This window comes from Lissotriton helveticus, chromosome 11 (assembly GCF_964261635.1).
Source record: "Lissotriton helveticus chromosome 11, aLisHel1.1, whole genome shotgun sequence".
NCBI classification, from domain to species: Eukaryota; Metazoa; Chordata; class Amphibia; order Caudata; family Salamandridae; genus Lissotriton; species Lissotriton helveticus.
In genome coordinates this window covers 561,885,966-561,903,470 of record NC_136072.1, presented here as the reverse complement: position 1 = coordinate 561,903,470, position 17,505 = coordinate 561,885,966, and the positions used below count along the sequence as shown (strand labels likewise).

The 17,505-nt window shown below is 44.1% G+C and overlaps 1 protein-coding gene across 1 annotated transcript in view; it reads right to left on the bottom strand.

The window, feature by feature from the left end:
- Positions 1-17,505, bottom strand: part of LOC144790684 (uncharacterized) — a 308,552-nt gene that overhangs the window by 59,165 nt on the left and 231,882 nt on the right. Inside the window, exons 7-8 of the mRNA XM_078665408.1 lie at positions 9,445-9,539; positions 1,574-1,665 (exon numbers count right to left, since the gene is read on the bottom strand). Of these exons, the coding sequence (XP_078521534.1) occupies positions 1,574-1,665; positions 9,445-9,539 (187 nt within the window). The remainder of the gene's footprint in view (positions 1-1,573; positions 1,666-9,444; positions 9,540-17,505) is intronic.

The window sequence follows — 17,505 nt, the reverse complement described above, 5'->3', positions numbered from 1 at the left end:
TCCCTCACGTCACAAGTATTATCAAGGCAGGAGAACTGCGGCCGCCATCTTTGACTAGCAAAATTTGTTTGCGGTTGATCAAATAAAACCACAGCGGCCACCTTAAAAGTGTTCATACTCAAATGGAAATGTGAAGAGATGTTCCTCCTAAGTCTTATATCAAAATACCGGTGACTATGTGCAAATACGATTACATACTCTATCTAGCAACTATGTAATAATGTTGTAACTAGCAATTCTTTAGACGAGCAGGTCCCTTCGGAATAGAACGCAATGGTCAACAATATTAGTAGAAAATCTGCAGCTTTCCTAAATTACCAAAATCTCATGTACATCACAATATAGATTGATATTAAAGCACCTCATCCCACTATGTATTCTGGTTGGCTATATACCAGTTATTAAGTCACATTATTAATTATATGCAAGCAAACTGAGTATAAGGAGTCCTATGGTCATTGTGAAATATTAGTTCCACAGCCAGAAAAGCCAAATTATGGGGCACATATTGTGATCGTATAATTTCATCATTTATTACACTTATTAATACGGTCTGGGCAGTGGTGGCACCTCCATAGTACCAGTTTAACACTCAAGTCAACCTTTATAAAGTGTCTTCCACTGCGGTGCATCACGTGACGCTGTGTTTTAGTAAGTTTTGAACCATCTGAGCTAGAAACACATTTTTGGGGGGCTCAAGTCTGTAAATTGTGCAGCACAGGATTAATTGTGTGGCAAATGCAGAATATCTAAAATCATGCAAAAACACAGACCGCATAATTCCAGTGGCCCTGCTCACACCATTGTCCCAGCTCATATTACATGCATCAATGTGGTTACTACTTTTGAATATTTAACTAGCAAACAGTTGGTAAAGTGATTTTTTGCACTTCAAGTGAATCGCAATTCCTCTCATCCTCAAACCTGGCTACAACGCCTTTTTACAGTGTTGGGGGCATTAGAGTACATCCTTGCAAAAGCAGCACCCTCTGCTGTGGTCTAGTATTGGGCATCAGCACGGTAAGCCCAGCCAAAAACAGCCTTCTTGCAGATCGAGACAAGTCATTTTGCCAGTCTAAGGCAAAGTCAACCCATCAACGCTAATATTCCCATTGCTTCACAACTCCAGGAAAATCCGGCGGCCCAGAGGAAAAGCCCTATTAATGTTGACCACTCAAACACTTGCAATTGTATTCATAGCTAGCGCAGATTGTGTTGCAGTCCTTGGACTTGGAAAGAATCTTTCATCAACTTGGTGGTGAAGTCACAAGAAAAGCTGAAATTTGCAAAATAGCAGAAGTACATTACAATTTGGGGAGTTTGTCAAAAAAGGTTATGGACAGAGGAAGAAATGAGAAAGAACTTGATGGATGTCCATCAACAAGCCCTCCCATAGCCTCTACCAAGGAGAACCCACGTAGCCTTAACACCTCACTCTAATAGAATTGCATGTTTTCTTTGGTATTTGCTTAATTGTGTTTCCCCATCACAGCCAATGCGCCCCTTTGAGACATAGCACACACCTAACATTTAATAAAAAGCATGCACAACTGTCACGTGGGTGATACTTTACCTTCTGAGGTACAGAGACCGATCTCAAGGGAACACCACTCCGAATCTTCACCAATACCTCATTCATGGTATCCAGAGAGTGGTCGGTGTCGTCTGTACAGAAAAATCAGGACAATATAAGCGATAAGTGGAGAAGAACAAAGTTACTTACCTGTAAACTGTGGGTCTCCAGTATTGGTGTCTTTCATTGATTCACATCCTTGAATATTCCCTGTAGTCGAAGTGAGAGTCCCACTGTACATAACATAGCAATATAGTAATACCATAACCATAAAATAGGTAAGAAATAACCATAGAGTAGTATTGAAACAGATTAATAGATAGTAAAACTTGTCACTTTAATAACATATCCAAGTCATTGTAAATAGTCCAAACTCATGGCAATCAGGCACTAGCACCCGCTAGAATCTTCTCCTCAGAGGCTCAGGCCCTCAGATTTTCGTAGCACAAGAGTGACATAAGAGTTTAGTAGAATAGGGGAGCCTCCGAGGGGAGGAGGGTGGGTCGCATGTGAATCTATGAAAGACACCAATACTGGAGATCCACAGTTTACAGGTAACTAACTTTTGTTATTCTCCAGTATTTTCGGTGTCTTTCATAGATTCACATGCTTGAATAGGAGTAGTTCGCTGTGATACCAAAACCAAGCAAGGTAAACTATAAAGCAATCGTAAAACACAGTAGGATGAACAAAAACTACAGCACAGAAAAAAACAGTACCTTGTATACAGGAGGAGGGAGGCAACAGAGGCTCACCTTATTTTAAGAGTTTACGTAGGACTGCTTGCCCCATGGCTGTGTCAGTGTTGCCAGCAGCTTCCAGACAGTAGTGCTTGGTAAAGGTGTGCATGTTGCAGCTCTGCAAATGTGCTGAAGAGGTACACCAGCAAACAGCGCAGTAGAAGAGGAAACTGTTCTGGTAGAATGCGCTCGAACAGTTGCAGTAAGTGGCTGCCCTGCTTGTCGATGGCAAAAAGCAATTGCAGTAGATATCCAGCGTGCAATCGTCTGTTTGGTGACTGGATGCACCTTTCGCATCAGTCAGTAGGCTACAAAAAGTTGATCAGTCTTCGGATACTAGCCTTCCTTTGAAGATATAATTTAAGACATCTTTTGACATCTAAAGAATGTAGTGTCCTTTCTGCTGATGTTTGAGGATTAGGGAAAAAAGTTTTTTAAATGACCGGCTCATTCAGATGGAAATCAGATGGCACTTTGGGAATAAAGGCCGGATTGGTGCAGAGCAAGACAGAGTCCTTGGTGAATTGTAGATAAGGCGGTTTTGTAGTAAAGCCTGTATGTCACTGACTCAAAGAGACAATAGCAGCGAAGTCTTCGAAGAAATGAATTTGAGATCGACCTCATGGATTGGCTCTAATGGGGGCTTCATGAGTTGTGCAAAAACTATGTTTAAATGCCAAGGAGGAGGCGGGCGACGATTTGGGGGAAACATCCGAAATAGGCCCTTGAAGAACAACTGAATTACTCTGGAGGAGTAAAGAGAGGTGGAACCACCTTGTCGAAATCTTGAAATTGCTGCCAGAATAACATTAAGAGTAGAATGCAGAAGGCCTGATTTTGCTAGATGTAAAAAGAACGGCAACAGTTGGTCAGGTGTAGAATGAACGGGGTGTACGTTAGCAGCTTCACACCAAAGACAGAACAGTTTCCATTTGAGTTTGTAGGTTTTCACAGTGGAGGCTGCCCTAGCCTTAACATGAACTTCCCTGCAGTCTGAAAAAATGTTTAAGTTGGCAAACTCATAGTGCTCAGGTTCCAGGCCGCTAAACAAAGGGATGCTGGATCAAGATGACAAACCGTCCCTGATCCATTGTCAGAAGATCCGGAATTAGGCGGATCAGAATCGGGTCGCACTGCGACAGGAGCAAGAGTTTCGTAAACCAGATTTGTCAAGGCCACCTGTGAGCTATTAGAAGAATGTGGCAATGTTCCCTCCTCATTTTCCAAAGCACCCTGGGGACCAGAGGAATCGGCGGAAAAGCGTAGGCATATATTTTTGACCAGTTCATCAAAAAAACATTCCCGCACGACTCTGGTTGGGGAAGCCAACTTGCGTAGAATGGGTATTTGCGGTTCAGATTGGTTGCAAACATATCCAGATTCGGGGGTCCCCATAACCGAAAGATGCGATCCAGTGTGGGTTGATGTAATTCCCACTCGTGGTTGGATGAGGTTGACCTGCTCGGAGAGTCCGCTAGAATGTTGGATGCTCCCGGAACATGTACTGCCGTCAAAGTGATTTGATGCTGGATTGGCCAATCCCAGATTTTTTTAACCTGAAGGGATAGCAAAATGGATCTTGTGCCCCCTTGTTTGTTTATATAGTGAATGCTCGTTGTGCTGTCTGTCAGGATCAACACCGAAAACCTTTAGCGCCAGAAATATGGCTAGTAACTCCATAAGGTTGATGTGCCAAGTCCTCTGAAGGGAATTCCATCGTCCTTGGACTGTGAAGCCCTGAAGATGCGCTCCCCAAGCTTCGAGAGATGCGTCTGAGCGTGAAACTTGGGGTGTCCACCAGAAATGGACGACCTGAAGAGATGTTTGTTTCAAGAGTCTACCATAACAGAGCCATTTTCATCTGAGATGTGACCTTGATCATATCGTTGAAGGATCCTGAAACTTGAGCCCATTGTTCCTCCTGGATGGGTCTCATTTTCAGGCGGCAGTGAGAGACTTGGGGAATGCAAGAGGACAAAATCCCTAGCAAAGACTTTAACTGCCGAACAGAAATGTCCTGAGTTGAGCGGGAACAAATTAAGACTTTTCCAGGTTGAATGCAACGCCCAGAGACTGGAAGAGGGACCTGCAAAGTAGTGTGTGTCGGGATGCCAGTTCAAACTACTGTGCCTTTAGAAGGCAGTTGTTGATAGGAAAATATCTGTGTGCCTTGTAGACAAAGATCAGCTGCCACTGGTGCCAGGACCTTGGTAAACCCTTGGGGCGCCGAACGGAGGCCATGAATTGGAAATCTCTCCCAGCCACTCTGAATCGGAGGAATTTTCTGTGCCTGGGTAGGATCGGGACATGAAAACCGGCATCTTGAAGGTCCAGTGTGGTCATGTACTCCTCCTGGAATAGTAAGGGAAGCACCTCCTGAAGAGACAACATTCGGAATGATTGCTTTTTGAGGTATCGGTTTAGGGATCGTAGGTCCAGAATAGGGCGCCATTCTCCCGGCTTTTTCTGTATGAGGAAGAACCTTTAATTGAAACCTGTGCCCCTTTGTAGTTTCGGAACCACTTTGATCGCGCCTTTTCTTAACAAGATTGTGAGTTGACCTAAAAGTTCCTTCAGATGGGCAGGAGCAGGACCTCTGAGCAGAGAATTGGGAGGGATTTTTACGAACCCTAAAGCGTGCCCCTGTGCACAATATCCAGAACCCATCGATAGGTAGTAATCTCTGACCATTTGGAGTAGAAGCGGGAGATTCGACCTCCAACCTTAGTGTGAGGCATCGAGGGTGGCAGATGGAGAAAGTCATTGTTTCTTGGAGGAATCTCTGCCTCTATAAGAGGATTTTCCTCTGTACTGCTTGTAAGAGGCCGCCGGTGGTTGTCTGTACGACTGATGATTCTGGGAGAAGTAACATTGTTGGCTTTGAAAAGAGTTGTACTGCCGGTACTGATTGAAACCTCCCGGTAAGGAAGAGGAGGAGCCATGACACCTCGCACCACAAAAAGGCTTTTTTTAAATTGAAGAGTGCCGAGAGCAAGAGCAGTGTCGGTGTCCTTCTCGATTGTCTGAAGGGCATCATCAATGTGTTGGCCAAACAGCGATTCACCGTCATAAGGCATGTCCAATATCTTCGTCTGTACCTCTTGACGGAAAGAAGTGGCTTTTAACCAGCCCTGCTGCCGGAGGACTGCCGCTCCTGCCAGTTGGCGAAAGCCAGTAGAAGAGACATCAACAGCACAAACAATCACAGAGGAAATCCTTTCCCCTTCTTGAAGAACATTCAGCGCTTCTGCATTAGAAGGTTCTGGTATCAAATCCACGAGGGAAGAAATGTCCGACCACATCTGTCGGTCATAACGACTGAGGATAGCTAAAGAATTGGCTGCCCGGACCGTAGTTGCCACCATAGTGGAGAACTTTTTCCCATTAGCATCAAGGTCTCTACCCTCACGGTCCGGAGGAGCCGATAATGGAGAAGAGGGATTCCTGGCACAACATTGTGCTGTCTGAGTAATAATGGAATCCAGATTCGGCTGTGCAATAAGACATGCAGGCGAATTTGCAGGGGCCTTGTACTTTTTATCCCGTCGTGGCAGGACAGCAGGAATTGATTTAGGGTTCTGCATGAGCTTGAGGCCCTCTTGCCAAATAAAGAAAATCGAAGCATGGAATAGCGCATACTTGTTTCTGTGGCTGGTTTTTAAAGTCATACAAGAAACATTCCTCGTCTCTAGTGACCATAGGGAGGTGAAATCTCTTTGCCGCCCTTTCCATAAGAACATGGAATCCACCAGTGAGAATCAAGAGGAGTTGAAGCAGTGAGGGACGGTGTTTGAATCGGATAATTGTCCCATTCAGTGAGGAGGGATCAATCATCCAGCTCACCCTCTTCTCCGTCATCATCCTCATCAGTCATCCTCAATGACATGTGGACTGTCCTGGCATTGGAACCTTGACGCCAATGTAGAAGGTGTGGGAAGCAGCTCTGCAATGAGCGGAGGTGGAAGAGGCACTTGTGGCTCTGGAGAGGTTTGGACTGAGGTTGTAAAACGACGATAATCCTCCAGCATAAATTGAACATTTGAAATAAGGGATATGGGCATTTGTGCCATGGAGAGATCTGGAGCTGGTTGGCCGGTATGCTCTGAAAAATCCTCATACGCCTGATCGTCATCAAAATCTTGGCATTTAGTTTGAAGTGCATAGGGACTGCGAGCAGCCCGAAACCGGCCATCCTCCTCCGAATCACCTTCAGCAGCGTCGGAAGAAAACAGCTCTGCTGGGAGAGGAGTCGATTTAATTGGCAACAAGGCATCCAAAGAAAACTGTTGGTGCTGAAGCAGAGGACCTGTAGACTTCAAAGGAACTAAATCCATGGATGCAGCCATCGACGCTGACGCTGTCGCCGTCGACGAGAGATGTTGCCGCTGAACTGTCGACGAAGCCACAGTCAACAAAGCCACCGTCGACTAGGTTGCCGAAGTCGACCCCTTCGTAGACGAAGTGCGCGTCCGCGAAAACTTGTTATGCTTAGTAGATGGCGTCGACGAAGTTAAAGGCACCATAAACGAAAGAGGCCTCACCTTCACCAACGGCGATTTTGCCGATGACAGGATCATAGCCAGGATCATATTAGAGGAAGTTGAAGTCGTCGCTGTAGAAGCGACGACAGAAGTCCTCGTTGACGGAGGGAGCAATGACGAGCTTGTCGACAAGATAGGCAGTTTTTAGGCAATAACTGCTCAGATAGAGCCTTGAACGCCTGAGAGTCAGATCTTGGGGGCATAGAAGGTGAAGACAGACTGAGGGACTGGAAGCACCCCTTTTGAAGATGGAGGCAGGTCTGTGGACTTAACATGATGTTTTTTCACAACCTTAGTTTAAGGAGAAACCTTAGACTCACTGGCTCTCTTCAATGAGGAAGCAGTCCGGACAGAGGAAACTTTCCACATCTGACAGGGGGTTATCCAAAGTCTTCAACTTGTGTAGCCACAGAAGGAGACGCCCCTCTGTCCTTTTAGGTCTTTTGAGAGAAAGTCCTGCAAAATTTACAATCCTTCACCTGATGTTCAGGGTAGAGGCAATAAATGCATTTCTTATGAGGGTCCTCAAAATGAAGTCGCTATTTTCCACATATTCCACAGGGTCTGAAGAGGGACTTCTTGGTTGTAGACATGGCAAAAAGTATTTCTTTTAGAAGAAAAATAGGAAAAAACTGAGCAGATCTCAGGGAGACTCCCTTCACGCAACGTGCAGTAGAAAATCTGAGGGCCTGAGCCTCTGAGAAGATTCTAGAGGGCGCTAGCGTCTGATTCGCTGGAGTTTGGACTATTTACAATGACTTGGATATGTTATAACAGGGACAAGTTTTTCTATCTATTAATCTCTATGTTTCAATGCTAATCTATGCTTATTTCTTACCTATACTATGATTGTTATTGCTATATTGCTATGTTATGTACTGTGGGACTCCCACTTCGACAATGGGGAATATTCAAGCATGTGAATCTATGAAAGACACCCCAGTACTGGAGAATCGCACATAATAGGTACAAAGTATTTCACATCAGGGCGTGCAGCAATTAAAATCATGCATGCGAACAGGCTCAAGTATACAGATCACACAAACTGAAAGATCAAAAAGTGCTGTGCAACACTGAAACTGTGAAATTATGCACTGAAATACATTTGGACTTCCCGATAGTTTCATAATCACACAGATGTCAGTGGCACAAAGGTCTGTTGCATGGTCATTTTGGACTTTACCTTCTCTGAAGGGTCACCACAAACGTTTTGCATTCACGCCACCTGTTTTCTGAACCGGTTTTTGTTACCCTTTAGAACTCTGGAATTTACCACTGCTAACCAGTGATTGAGCTCTCTTTTTTAAACACGGTAATTTTGGCCTACATCCAATTGCCACATTTAATCCACTTGTAAGTCCCCAAGAAAGTGGCACTACATGTACCCAGGGTCTTTAAATCAAATACTAGTAGGCCTGAAGGACTTATTGTGCCACCACTTAAGGAGCCGTTTAAAACATGCCTCGAGACATCTTTCCTTGGCTTGACAGTCTCATGCGTGGACACAAATCCCGGATACATACACACACACTAATATATTATATACATATATACCCACACACACTTTCAGTAAGCAGTCTTCCTCTACTCAAGTTTCATTGATATTTTGCTTCTTACCACCACAGCATTCAGCAGGTGGTAGTGGTTTAGCCCCCTTTATCCACTGGCCCTTTTGCTTGGTGAGTGGCGACAATTTGCCTTGTCACAATTGCACAGCTGCCTGATAAACAGTGTTTTACAGTGCCACATCTAGTGTGCCTGTGGGGTTGGGTCATTCCTTGAAATTATTATTTGTTTCCAAGTTTTTTTGTGTGCATATTCAAGGTTGCGGGGGACGGGATAAGCACACTTGCAAAGGTCAAACCTTTTGACTTTGCCAAAGTTTGTTTTTATTGAATCCCTTCTCCTTTTAAGTCATCACGAGTAGGAGGGGGACAAGAAACAGACGGGAAGGGGTAGAAGAAACAATTGAGGTGGAGGGAGAAGAAGGGTGCGGGGGGATGTTAAAAAAAAACACGATGATGCAGCCAGCAATGACTGCGTTTTTTTTTTTAAAGAACTAGTATCTGAACCAGATGGCCAGCGGAGGGACACTAATTAAACTGAAATTAATCTGTGCTTGGCCCATGCACCAACGAAAGAAAAGGAAGTGACAAAGTGGAAAGAAGAGTGAATAACCTGCAAACTAATGGTATGCAATGGGCGGGTCCCAAGTCCATTACCGAATACAAGAGTCTCACAAGCGAGATCGCATGTGCTGGCGCATGCTCACACTGCTGGGATCTAAATATGGCCTTGGTTTATAGGTGTATTAATTGCGCAGGTAGACAGTTAACCTGTTTCTGAATTGCCACTACTTCTATCCATCTCGAGGAGTGAGTGTTAAATAGGGTCTGTTTTGCTTCCTGTCTTGGTAGGGAGTGCCATTTATGTTTCCTCCACGCCCCCTTAAAATAACCATATGTTAAGCACCCCCTTGCCCACCCCACTCAATGATTCGCCAACCTAGGCAATCCTCAGCTCAAAGCACCGTGTCCCTTTACAAGGCCTCCCTTCTGCCCCATGTGACGTATGTCCATCTCTAAAGTACCGTTCTCCTGCTCTGCTCCAGGTACATCTGTCGACCCTTGGGGAAATCGAGGACCTCGCCTCGCAGTCGCGTTCCTTAGGAGAGAAAACATTGACCTGCAAAACAAAAAGGGTGAGGTAAAGTGAGGAAATAAAGACCACGTGACAGCACATCCCATGACGTTTAGCACCAGTCAGTTCTGGCGCCATCCATGCAGCCTGCTCTCAAACTGCCAGTCTCCTCACAAGGCACAGCAGGGTAGCGTGGGCACCACGGGCTCAGAGAAGCAGCAGCAGCAGATGGCACGCGGAGGGGGTGGAGATAAAAAGGGAAAAAAGCAGAGTATAAAGATGAGATCGGGAAACAGTTGAGGGTGCACCACTCAAAATCATCAAAATGGGAAGAACACTAGCAGATGGGAAATACCCCTATTGCTGGGGATGGGACCCGTCACGGTACGAACACAGAAATAATCAGGGTTGTGCAAAATGGGGTACTTTTATTCTGCAAAACCCATGTCATTTGTACAAAATCACGCACCTTATACAAAATACATTTCGCGGGCATCTCGAGTAACTTTTCTCTGCTGCAAAATGCCTTACACAAAACAACCGTCACGGGTAAAAATGTGACGTTCTGCAATTTTTGGAGACTATTTTAACAACAAATGCTCACATTCCTAAACGGTGCATTACAGGGGACGAATAGAAATGTCTGCAACACTGGAAAACAGGTCTTCACTAATTATCGATGTGCCAAGAATTTTTTTTTCGGAAGCCACACCAGAGTTTTATCCACTATCCAAACTCGGGTTTGGATTTTTTTTTCTTCTTCCCAAATATGTTCAGCTCTTAAAAGTACACTGACAAATGAGATACAGCCCAAATTAGAAAGCAGCGTCTGTTCATGCAGTTTTTCTATTCCTCTAAGGACGAGCAGAGAAAGGCGTCTGTTACACTGCCATCTAGAACTGTAAACATCAATAACAAACTGATGCATGACAAGTATTTGATTGATGGAGAGGAGAACATTCCTGAGATTTCTTTCAAACCACATCAGTCCTCACTAACCACAGCTCGACGGTGCATCACCTCAAATTATAACTAACCTACCAGTCCTTTTTAAAATTTTATTTTTATGAGTTTTAAATACATAATACAAACACTTATATGGGTTTTCCAAAGCTGAGATAGGCAGAGTAAAAACAGTACATTTTGCGCGGGTCCCCTTTGCTGGCTATATTTGTAGTGAGGTAGGTCTGAGATAGGAAAGGAAAAAGAAAAGATGGGAATAAGTGGAGGAGAAGGATGGGACAAACATCTGTTGCTGGGGTTCAGACCTGCAGACCACCACTGAATGCCTTGGTTTTAAACGGGGGCAGAAAAACAGCAGCCTACAGTTAAATTATAGTGCATATTAATAGAGAACTCCTTGTAAAGTGTAATTCTACTTAACGTTTTTTTAAAATCTAATAGTACTTAAGTACAACTCCTAGACCACAAAGGTACAGGATGTGAAAAGATGTCATGACTATGGTTAGTAGCCTTACAGCCCTTATGCCTCAGGCTATACAGTTTAAGGTCCCCATACACATTATAGGTCCGAGTCTGTGGCTAAGACATATAACATGGGTCCAGTGCCATTATTAACCGGTATATCTTTCAGAAGCTGGCTAGAATATACAGCAATTTCCAGAGTCAATAAGTGGACTAAATCTTGTCCAAAATTAGCTAAATTATACCTCTGTGTTTTCTCAATTTACACCTGCTTCACAAAACCCTGTTTGCGGCCTTCAAGGCCATGATTTTAGCTGCCACTTTATGTCCCTCTCTACATGCCGCTCCATGGTACCAGTCAAGTACGCATGACTCAGACTACCCTTATATTCTAAAGTATACTTTTTTAAACCCGGTCTATGATGTAACCCACATTATACACATATTGAAGCCACATAACATACACCAATACTCTAAAAACTCTGGAATCCAAAAGCAATCTTACAACTCATGAGTAATAATGAAAAAAAAAAGGGAGGAAAAAAAAACCCAAAATGCATTGACGTTAATTGCCCTAGCTGAGCGTATATGTCCCCTCTTTGCCCTTGCCCTCCACCTTGGTTTGGCATAGTTTACTACACACTGCAGGTCACCTGTGGAGCCACATATTATGGCTATCAATGAGGCATAAGCATGAAATTCCGCTCTGAGTTTGTGGAGTTTTTCCCACTCAGGGCAGTGAGTTCCGAAACACCGGGTAACGCAGAAGTTTTTTTTTCTAGCTCACCATCGTTAAGTTGGTGAGCACAAGTAAAGACAATCTTACTCCAGACGACCTCCCAGCAAGATTTCTAAATGTGGTTAGTCGTAGATGGCCGCTACCGGTCACGTTGAGAAACCACCTGTTCGCATTGAGGAAGCTGCTGCTTGAGTATAACATCTACACTAGCAGCAGAAAGAGGCAGCGCCTTCTTGAGTTGCGCATGGTGCAGTTTGTGCTGATTTTTTAGCGCGGGACAAACGCCCGGTGCTAAATATCAGCACAAACAGCACAACCTAATGCACTCCGCCATGTGCAGAACTCCACGAAGCAAGCAAGAGTTTTTAGGTCACTTCATGGAGTTCCGCTACTCCCGCAGGCCTGCTCTCAATTGGCTGCATTTCAGCTGATAATGCAGTGCTAAAAATGCTGTGCGCATATTGTAAATGTGATTATTGTAAATGTTCCACAGTAACAATAAGCGGTAGGTGCACAGCACTGGTTAATCTGAGGTTGATTAAAAGATTATACAGGAGAGGGTGCACTCGAGGGTAGTGTGGCCGTCACACACCTTGAAATATCAGTAGGATAGTGTAAGCAAAAGGATTGCATTTACATCCCCTCGTGGAGGCACTCCGAAATGTCCATAGAAATGACTCTGTTGTTTTTCAAAAACTTAAGTTTATTCCCAAACTTATTTTAAATACTCTGGAGTGAATTTTCTCCATTGCCTTAGTTAGCAGATATTCATATCATATATCAATACGATGAACAACCATAATTCTCCAATCCGTCTTCAGACTCTTAAGCCTCATGGTCTTAACGATCGTGTAGAATACAGTTGTTACCTGTAATCCACTATCACTCACTGTTATGCCTTGCTCTCTATTCAATTGTGTAATTTTGTGTTATTATACCTCTTATGTTTTCCCACTTTTCATTACATCAACCCGTTTTTTAGTCTCTTTAATTTCTTCCGTTCTTTCCCCTCTCCAAGATGGCCACCACCTTTTAATTTTCTAGTCCGTTTTTGTTGTTCACTCTTATGTATTCAGCCCGTGATGCATCTCACTGCATCTTCAGACCGTCACGTTATCTGTATTGACCGCCACGGCGTCCACCACCAAGTAAGTAGTTAATTCACTTTGAAACTGTTAGGGGAGTTCACATCTCCATCACGACCTTGTTTTGATAGTTAATCTTCACACGCGCTCGTCGCGTATGCACAGGAAAATAATGCACATTTGGTATACACGTCTCTAGTCATTTTTTTCACGTTATTTTCGATCATCACGTCATTTCACCTTTTGATCGGCACTGATTAAATTGTAAACCGGCCCATGATGACTTTTTCGTTACATTCCCTCATCCTGATTCGGGCTTATTTTTTCCTTCTTTTTAGCCTCTCCTTGACAAAGGGTGTGCAGCCCGAAATGCATTGGAGAATTATGGTTGTTCATCGTATTGATATGATATGAATATCTGCTAACTAAGGCAATGGAGAAAATTCACTCCAGAGTATTTAAAATAAGTTTTGGAATAAACGTAAGTTTTTGAAAAACAACAGAGTCATTTCTATGGACATTTCGGAGTGCCTCCACGAGGGGATGTAAATGCAATCCTTTTGCTTACACTATCCTACTGATTATTGTAAATGTGACAATTTACCAACACTCGACCACCAGCTGAAGATCGAAGATGCCAGTGATCTGTTCAATAATAACTGGTATTGAGTGGCCAACTTTAAGTAAAAAATGTAGGATTGCCTATGCCAGCATAACCTGGCATCTAGTATCAATGCCTAGCCAGAGCAGTGTGTGCCACCGCCTTGCATTACCCCAATTCAATAGTAGCCGATGATTGTATGGACAGCAGACTATGTGACTTCAGTCTCAGACTAGAGTGTTTATTAGGATCCGCAGAAGTCACAATTTTTCAAGTGCCACCAACTTTGGCACACCCTGGAGTTGTAATATTCTGAATTGGCAATCTTCTAAAAATCCAGTCCACTAGACATAGAATACTGGGGCAATTGGGATTCACCAGATACACTGCACCCAAGTATGTAGGGCACCAGACATACCTGTAGAACGTCCATCGCAATAGGAGGAAGAACCAAGGGCACTGGAAGAGGAGTGGTGGAGAGAAGCCAAGGTGACAAAAGGAAATTGCAATATTTGCGAAGTTACAATGGATCAAGTTAAAATAATATCTGCACAGGGTATATTACATGCCTGAGAGTCTGTTGAAGATCAGAGGCTCGTCCCCCAGCTGTCTTAGAGGTAGCATTCAGACTGGGGGCTTCCGGCAAAGTCTGGGAATGCCCGGACATTCAGGATTTCAGCAAACTATTGCCCAAACCTCAATGTAAGTTTTTGGAGAGTCAGCGGATCTCTCCCCTAAAATGGCACTCCTGTGTGTAATAGAGGACCGAGCTACACAAGAAGGGCAAGAACATGTTCTTTGACTAGGATGGTGGGATGCCTCAGCTAAAAAAGCTACTGTGAGGCACTGGCGTTTGGCTTCTCCACCGGAGGGGACTTGTTCCTTGTTTCAGGAAACCACTCACTGTGCTAGAAGATGCCCCAAAAACACTCTAGAACCTGGGGCCCGTGGTAGGACTCCTTTCGCATCCCTATGGGACATTTGGGTGCTGACCACACAGTTGGGAACCACGAGAGGAGAAACCCTAGCTGAAGCAGAGTAGCAGGTAGAAGGTAGACTTCACAACATGGACTGTAATAGTGTCATTTTTATATGCTCATAGACTTCCATATATGAAAGAACACTAATCTCTCCCAGAAGATAGAGCACAGAGTGCTCTGTTCAGTAGTGCTGGAACAAATTTCAAAGTATGGGGGCTGGACATTGGTGCTTTTTCACTAAAGGATAGGTATTTTGAACACAAGATGTTTTTAAGAATACATTTTTAGGAAGTGGCAAACCATTTCTGTCAGAGTAGCGACCTCTGCGTTAGTAGTCTTGATGGGTCTTTTCAAGAACATTTCCTCAAAACAATAATTCAACATGGTGTGGAGTGTACCTCCAAAGAGAGAACAGTCTCTAGCTAAATGGCTCTTGATTGTGTGTTGGACCTTGCATTCTTGGCGTGGTTTCCCTCTAACTTTTTGCCTTCAGACCCTCTGTTTTTGTGGACTTCTTTTGTTGCTGGCCATAGGACTCTCCACACTTTGCCACTGCTAACCTGTGCTAAAGTGCTTGTGCTCTTTCCATAAAACCGAACATTGGCTTATACCCAATTGGCACTTAATGGGCATATTTGATTTACTTGTAAGTCCTTAGTAAATTGCACTACTTGTGCCCAGGGCCCGTTTTTTTAATGCTATTAATGGGCCTGCAGCACAGATTGTGCCATCCACCAAAGTAGCCCTTTAAACATTTCTAAGGCCTACCATTGCAGAGCCTGTGAGGGTAGTTTTAACTTGCCACGTGGACCTGTCAAAGTAAACCTTTTGCCAGACCAAAACCTTTTTTAATAAATATAAGTCACCCCTAAAGTAGGCCCTAGACAGCTCCAAAGGCAGGGTGTAGTGTATCTAAAAGGTTGGACAAGTACTTTTACATGTTCTGTAAGTGAAAAACACATTTGTTTTTCACTACTGTAAGGTTTATCTCTCCCATAGAATAACACTGGAGTTGCCTTATTACATTTTATAAGTGTAATATCCAAAGCGGAAGAAATAAATGGTTTATTTTTGGTATTTCTGGAATCCTAATTTAAAATCCTAACTTATGGTAAAGTCGAATTTTAGTTCTGAAAATATCACTTTTAGAAAGTTGGTATTTTCTTACCTTGGCCATTTGGTGCATGCAGCCTATCTCTGGTCACATTACTGGGTCTAGTTGGCATTTGGGCTTTGTGTATTCCCTCTAGACAGCCACACACAATGGGAGCTTAGGTCTGACTAGATGGGCTATCACTGCAGGATGGGAGGGAGGAGCTCGACCCAGCCTCAATTACACCTGAATTGGCTGTGTGCTGAATCCACACAAGGGGACTGCATACCCCCTGTATTTATTATGGAACCAGGGTAGGCAAAGCAAGGCATCTGTACACTTCAAATGCATGACTCTAGAAGCTTCTCCCCACTTCAAAGGCACAGCTGTGTATATAAGAAGAACCTCAGGCGCTACCAGTTCAGTACACTCCTGGACCTGTGGAAACTGTCCCAGGAAAAAGGACTGCTGAAATAACTGCCACTCTGCTGGACTGCTGCTTGGAAGAAACTGCTGTCCTGCCCTCCTGCCTGGGTGAGAAGGACTAGACCTGCATCTCTTGAACCCAGAGTGACTCCAAGGGGTAGTTGGGGGCCTCCTGATCTGAAGCCTTGGGACAGAACAGGCTTCAACCACCAGGCATCTGCACCTGGACTCTCATCTGTATGTATACCCTACCAAGTGGTGCCATTCCAGTCCTAGCCCCTCTAAAGTGGATTTAAGGTGTGTTACCAGGCTCTGTGGATCCAGAAGAACTGATGCATCTCTGCTGCTAAGTGGATAGGACACGTCGCAAAGACTCATCACCGCCACAAAGCTTTTGGAACAGCCACTGTGCAAAGCATCCTTGGTGAAAGCCCTAGCATATCTCCTCGACACCAGACACCGCATTACAGCTCTTCAAAACACACTCATCACCCTGACTGTGGGCTACATCCTCAAAGCAGACTTCGCATTGCAAGCCCAGTTGATGAAACCCTCGATGTTGGCACAACAGGACCTCGCACCAAAGCCTCATTACATCTCAGACAAGACTCCTTGGCTGCGCTAATCATCTTCAACACATATCAACGCAGTGGTCTGCAACTCTGATTTTAAGGTACTTCTTTGTTCAGTGGGCCTAACTGGGTCCCTGTAGCTGGGCCATGCTCCATCGCAGTCGGCCCTTACCTTTTGATTTTTTTTCCCTGTCCAGCGCAACTACATTTCCAAAATTGACGCCTTGTTCTTTTTGGTGTTATTTTGATGTAAAACTTAAAAATTTCATAACTCTTGTTCTACTAATTGGATTTTATCGTTTTGGTCTTTATTAAATGAAGTTCAATTTTTCTACCATGGTGTGGGATTCTTTTTGCGTGGGGTTTTCACTGTTTGATGTGTTGTGCAAATACTTTTCACATTGCCTCTAAGTTAATGAAATGAAAATTGTTCTTTTATAGCGCATGGCTACCCGAGAGCATCCCAGCGCTTGGAACCGCAGGAAAGGCAGAATGTCTGAGGATGGAAAGGTGTGATCTTAATTAGTTAGTTAGTTTCCGGGGAAAAGCCATGTCTTTATTTTCTTGCGAAATATAAGGAAGTTGGATTCCTGACGAAGGGAGAGAGGCAGAGAGTTCCATAGCTTTGAAGTGTTATAAGAGAAAAGGTGGCCACCGGAGCGAGCCTTATTGATTCGGTTGACTTCTGCCAGATTGAGGTCATTAGACCGCAGGTTCCTGGGCATTTTGTATGGTTTGATCAGATTAGTAAGGATCGGGGGACCTTTGCCTTGAAGATTTTTATGGGCGATACAGAGGGCCTTAAAGTGTATCCGTTCTTTTATCGGTAGCCAATGGAGTGTTCTTAGTGCTGGTTTGGCTAAGGAGCGATGGTTGGTGCTCGTCAGCAGTCTCGCTGCTGAATTTTGGACTACCTGAAGTTTACAGATCACAGAGGCCGGAGCTCCCAGGTAGAGCGCATTTCCATAGTCAAGCCTAGATAAAATTAAGGCTTGAACTAGGATTTTTTTGGCATTATCAGGCAATTGGGGAAGGATTTTGCGTATGGATTTTAACAGGCCGAAACAGGTAGCCGCTGTTTTTCTGGCTT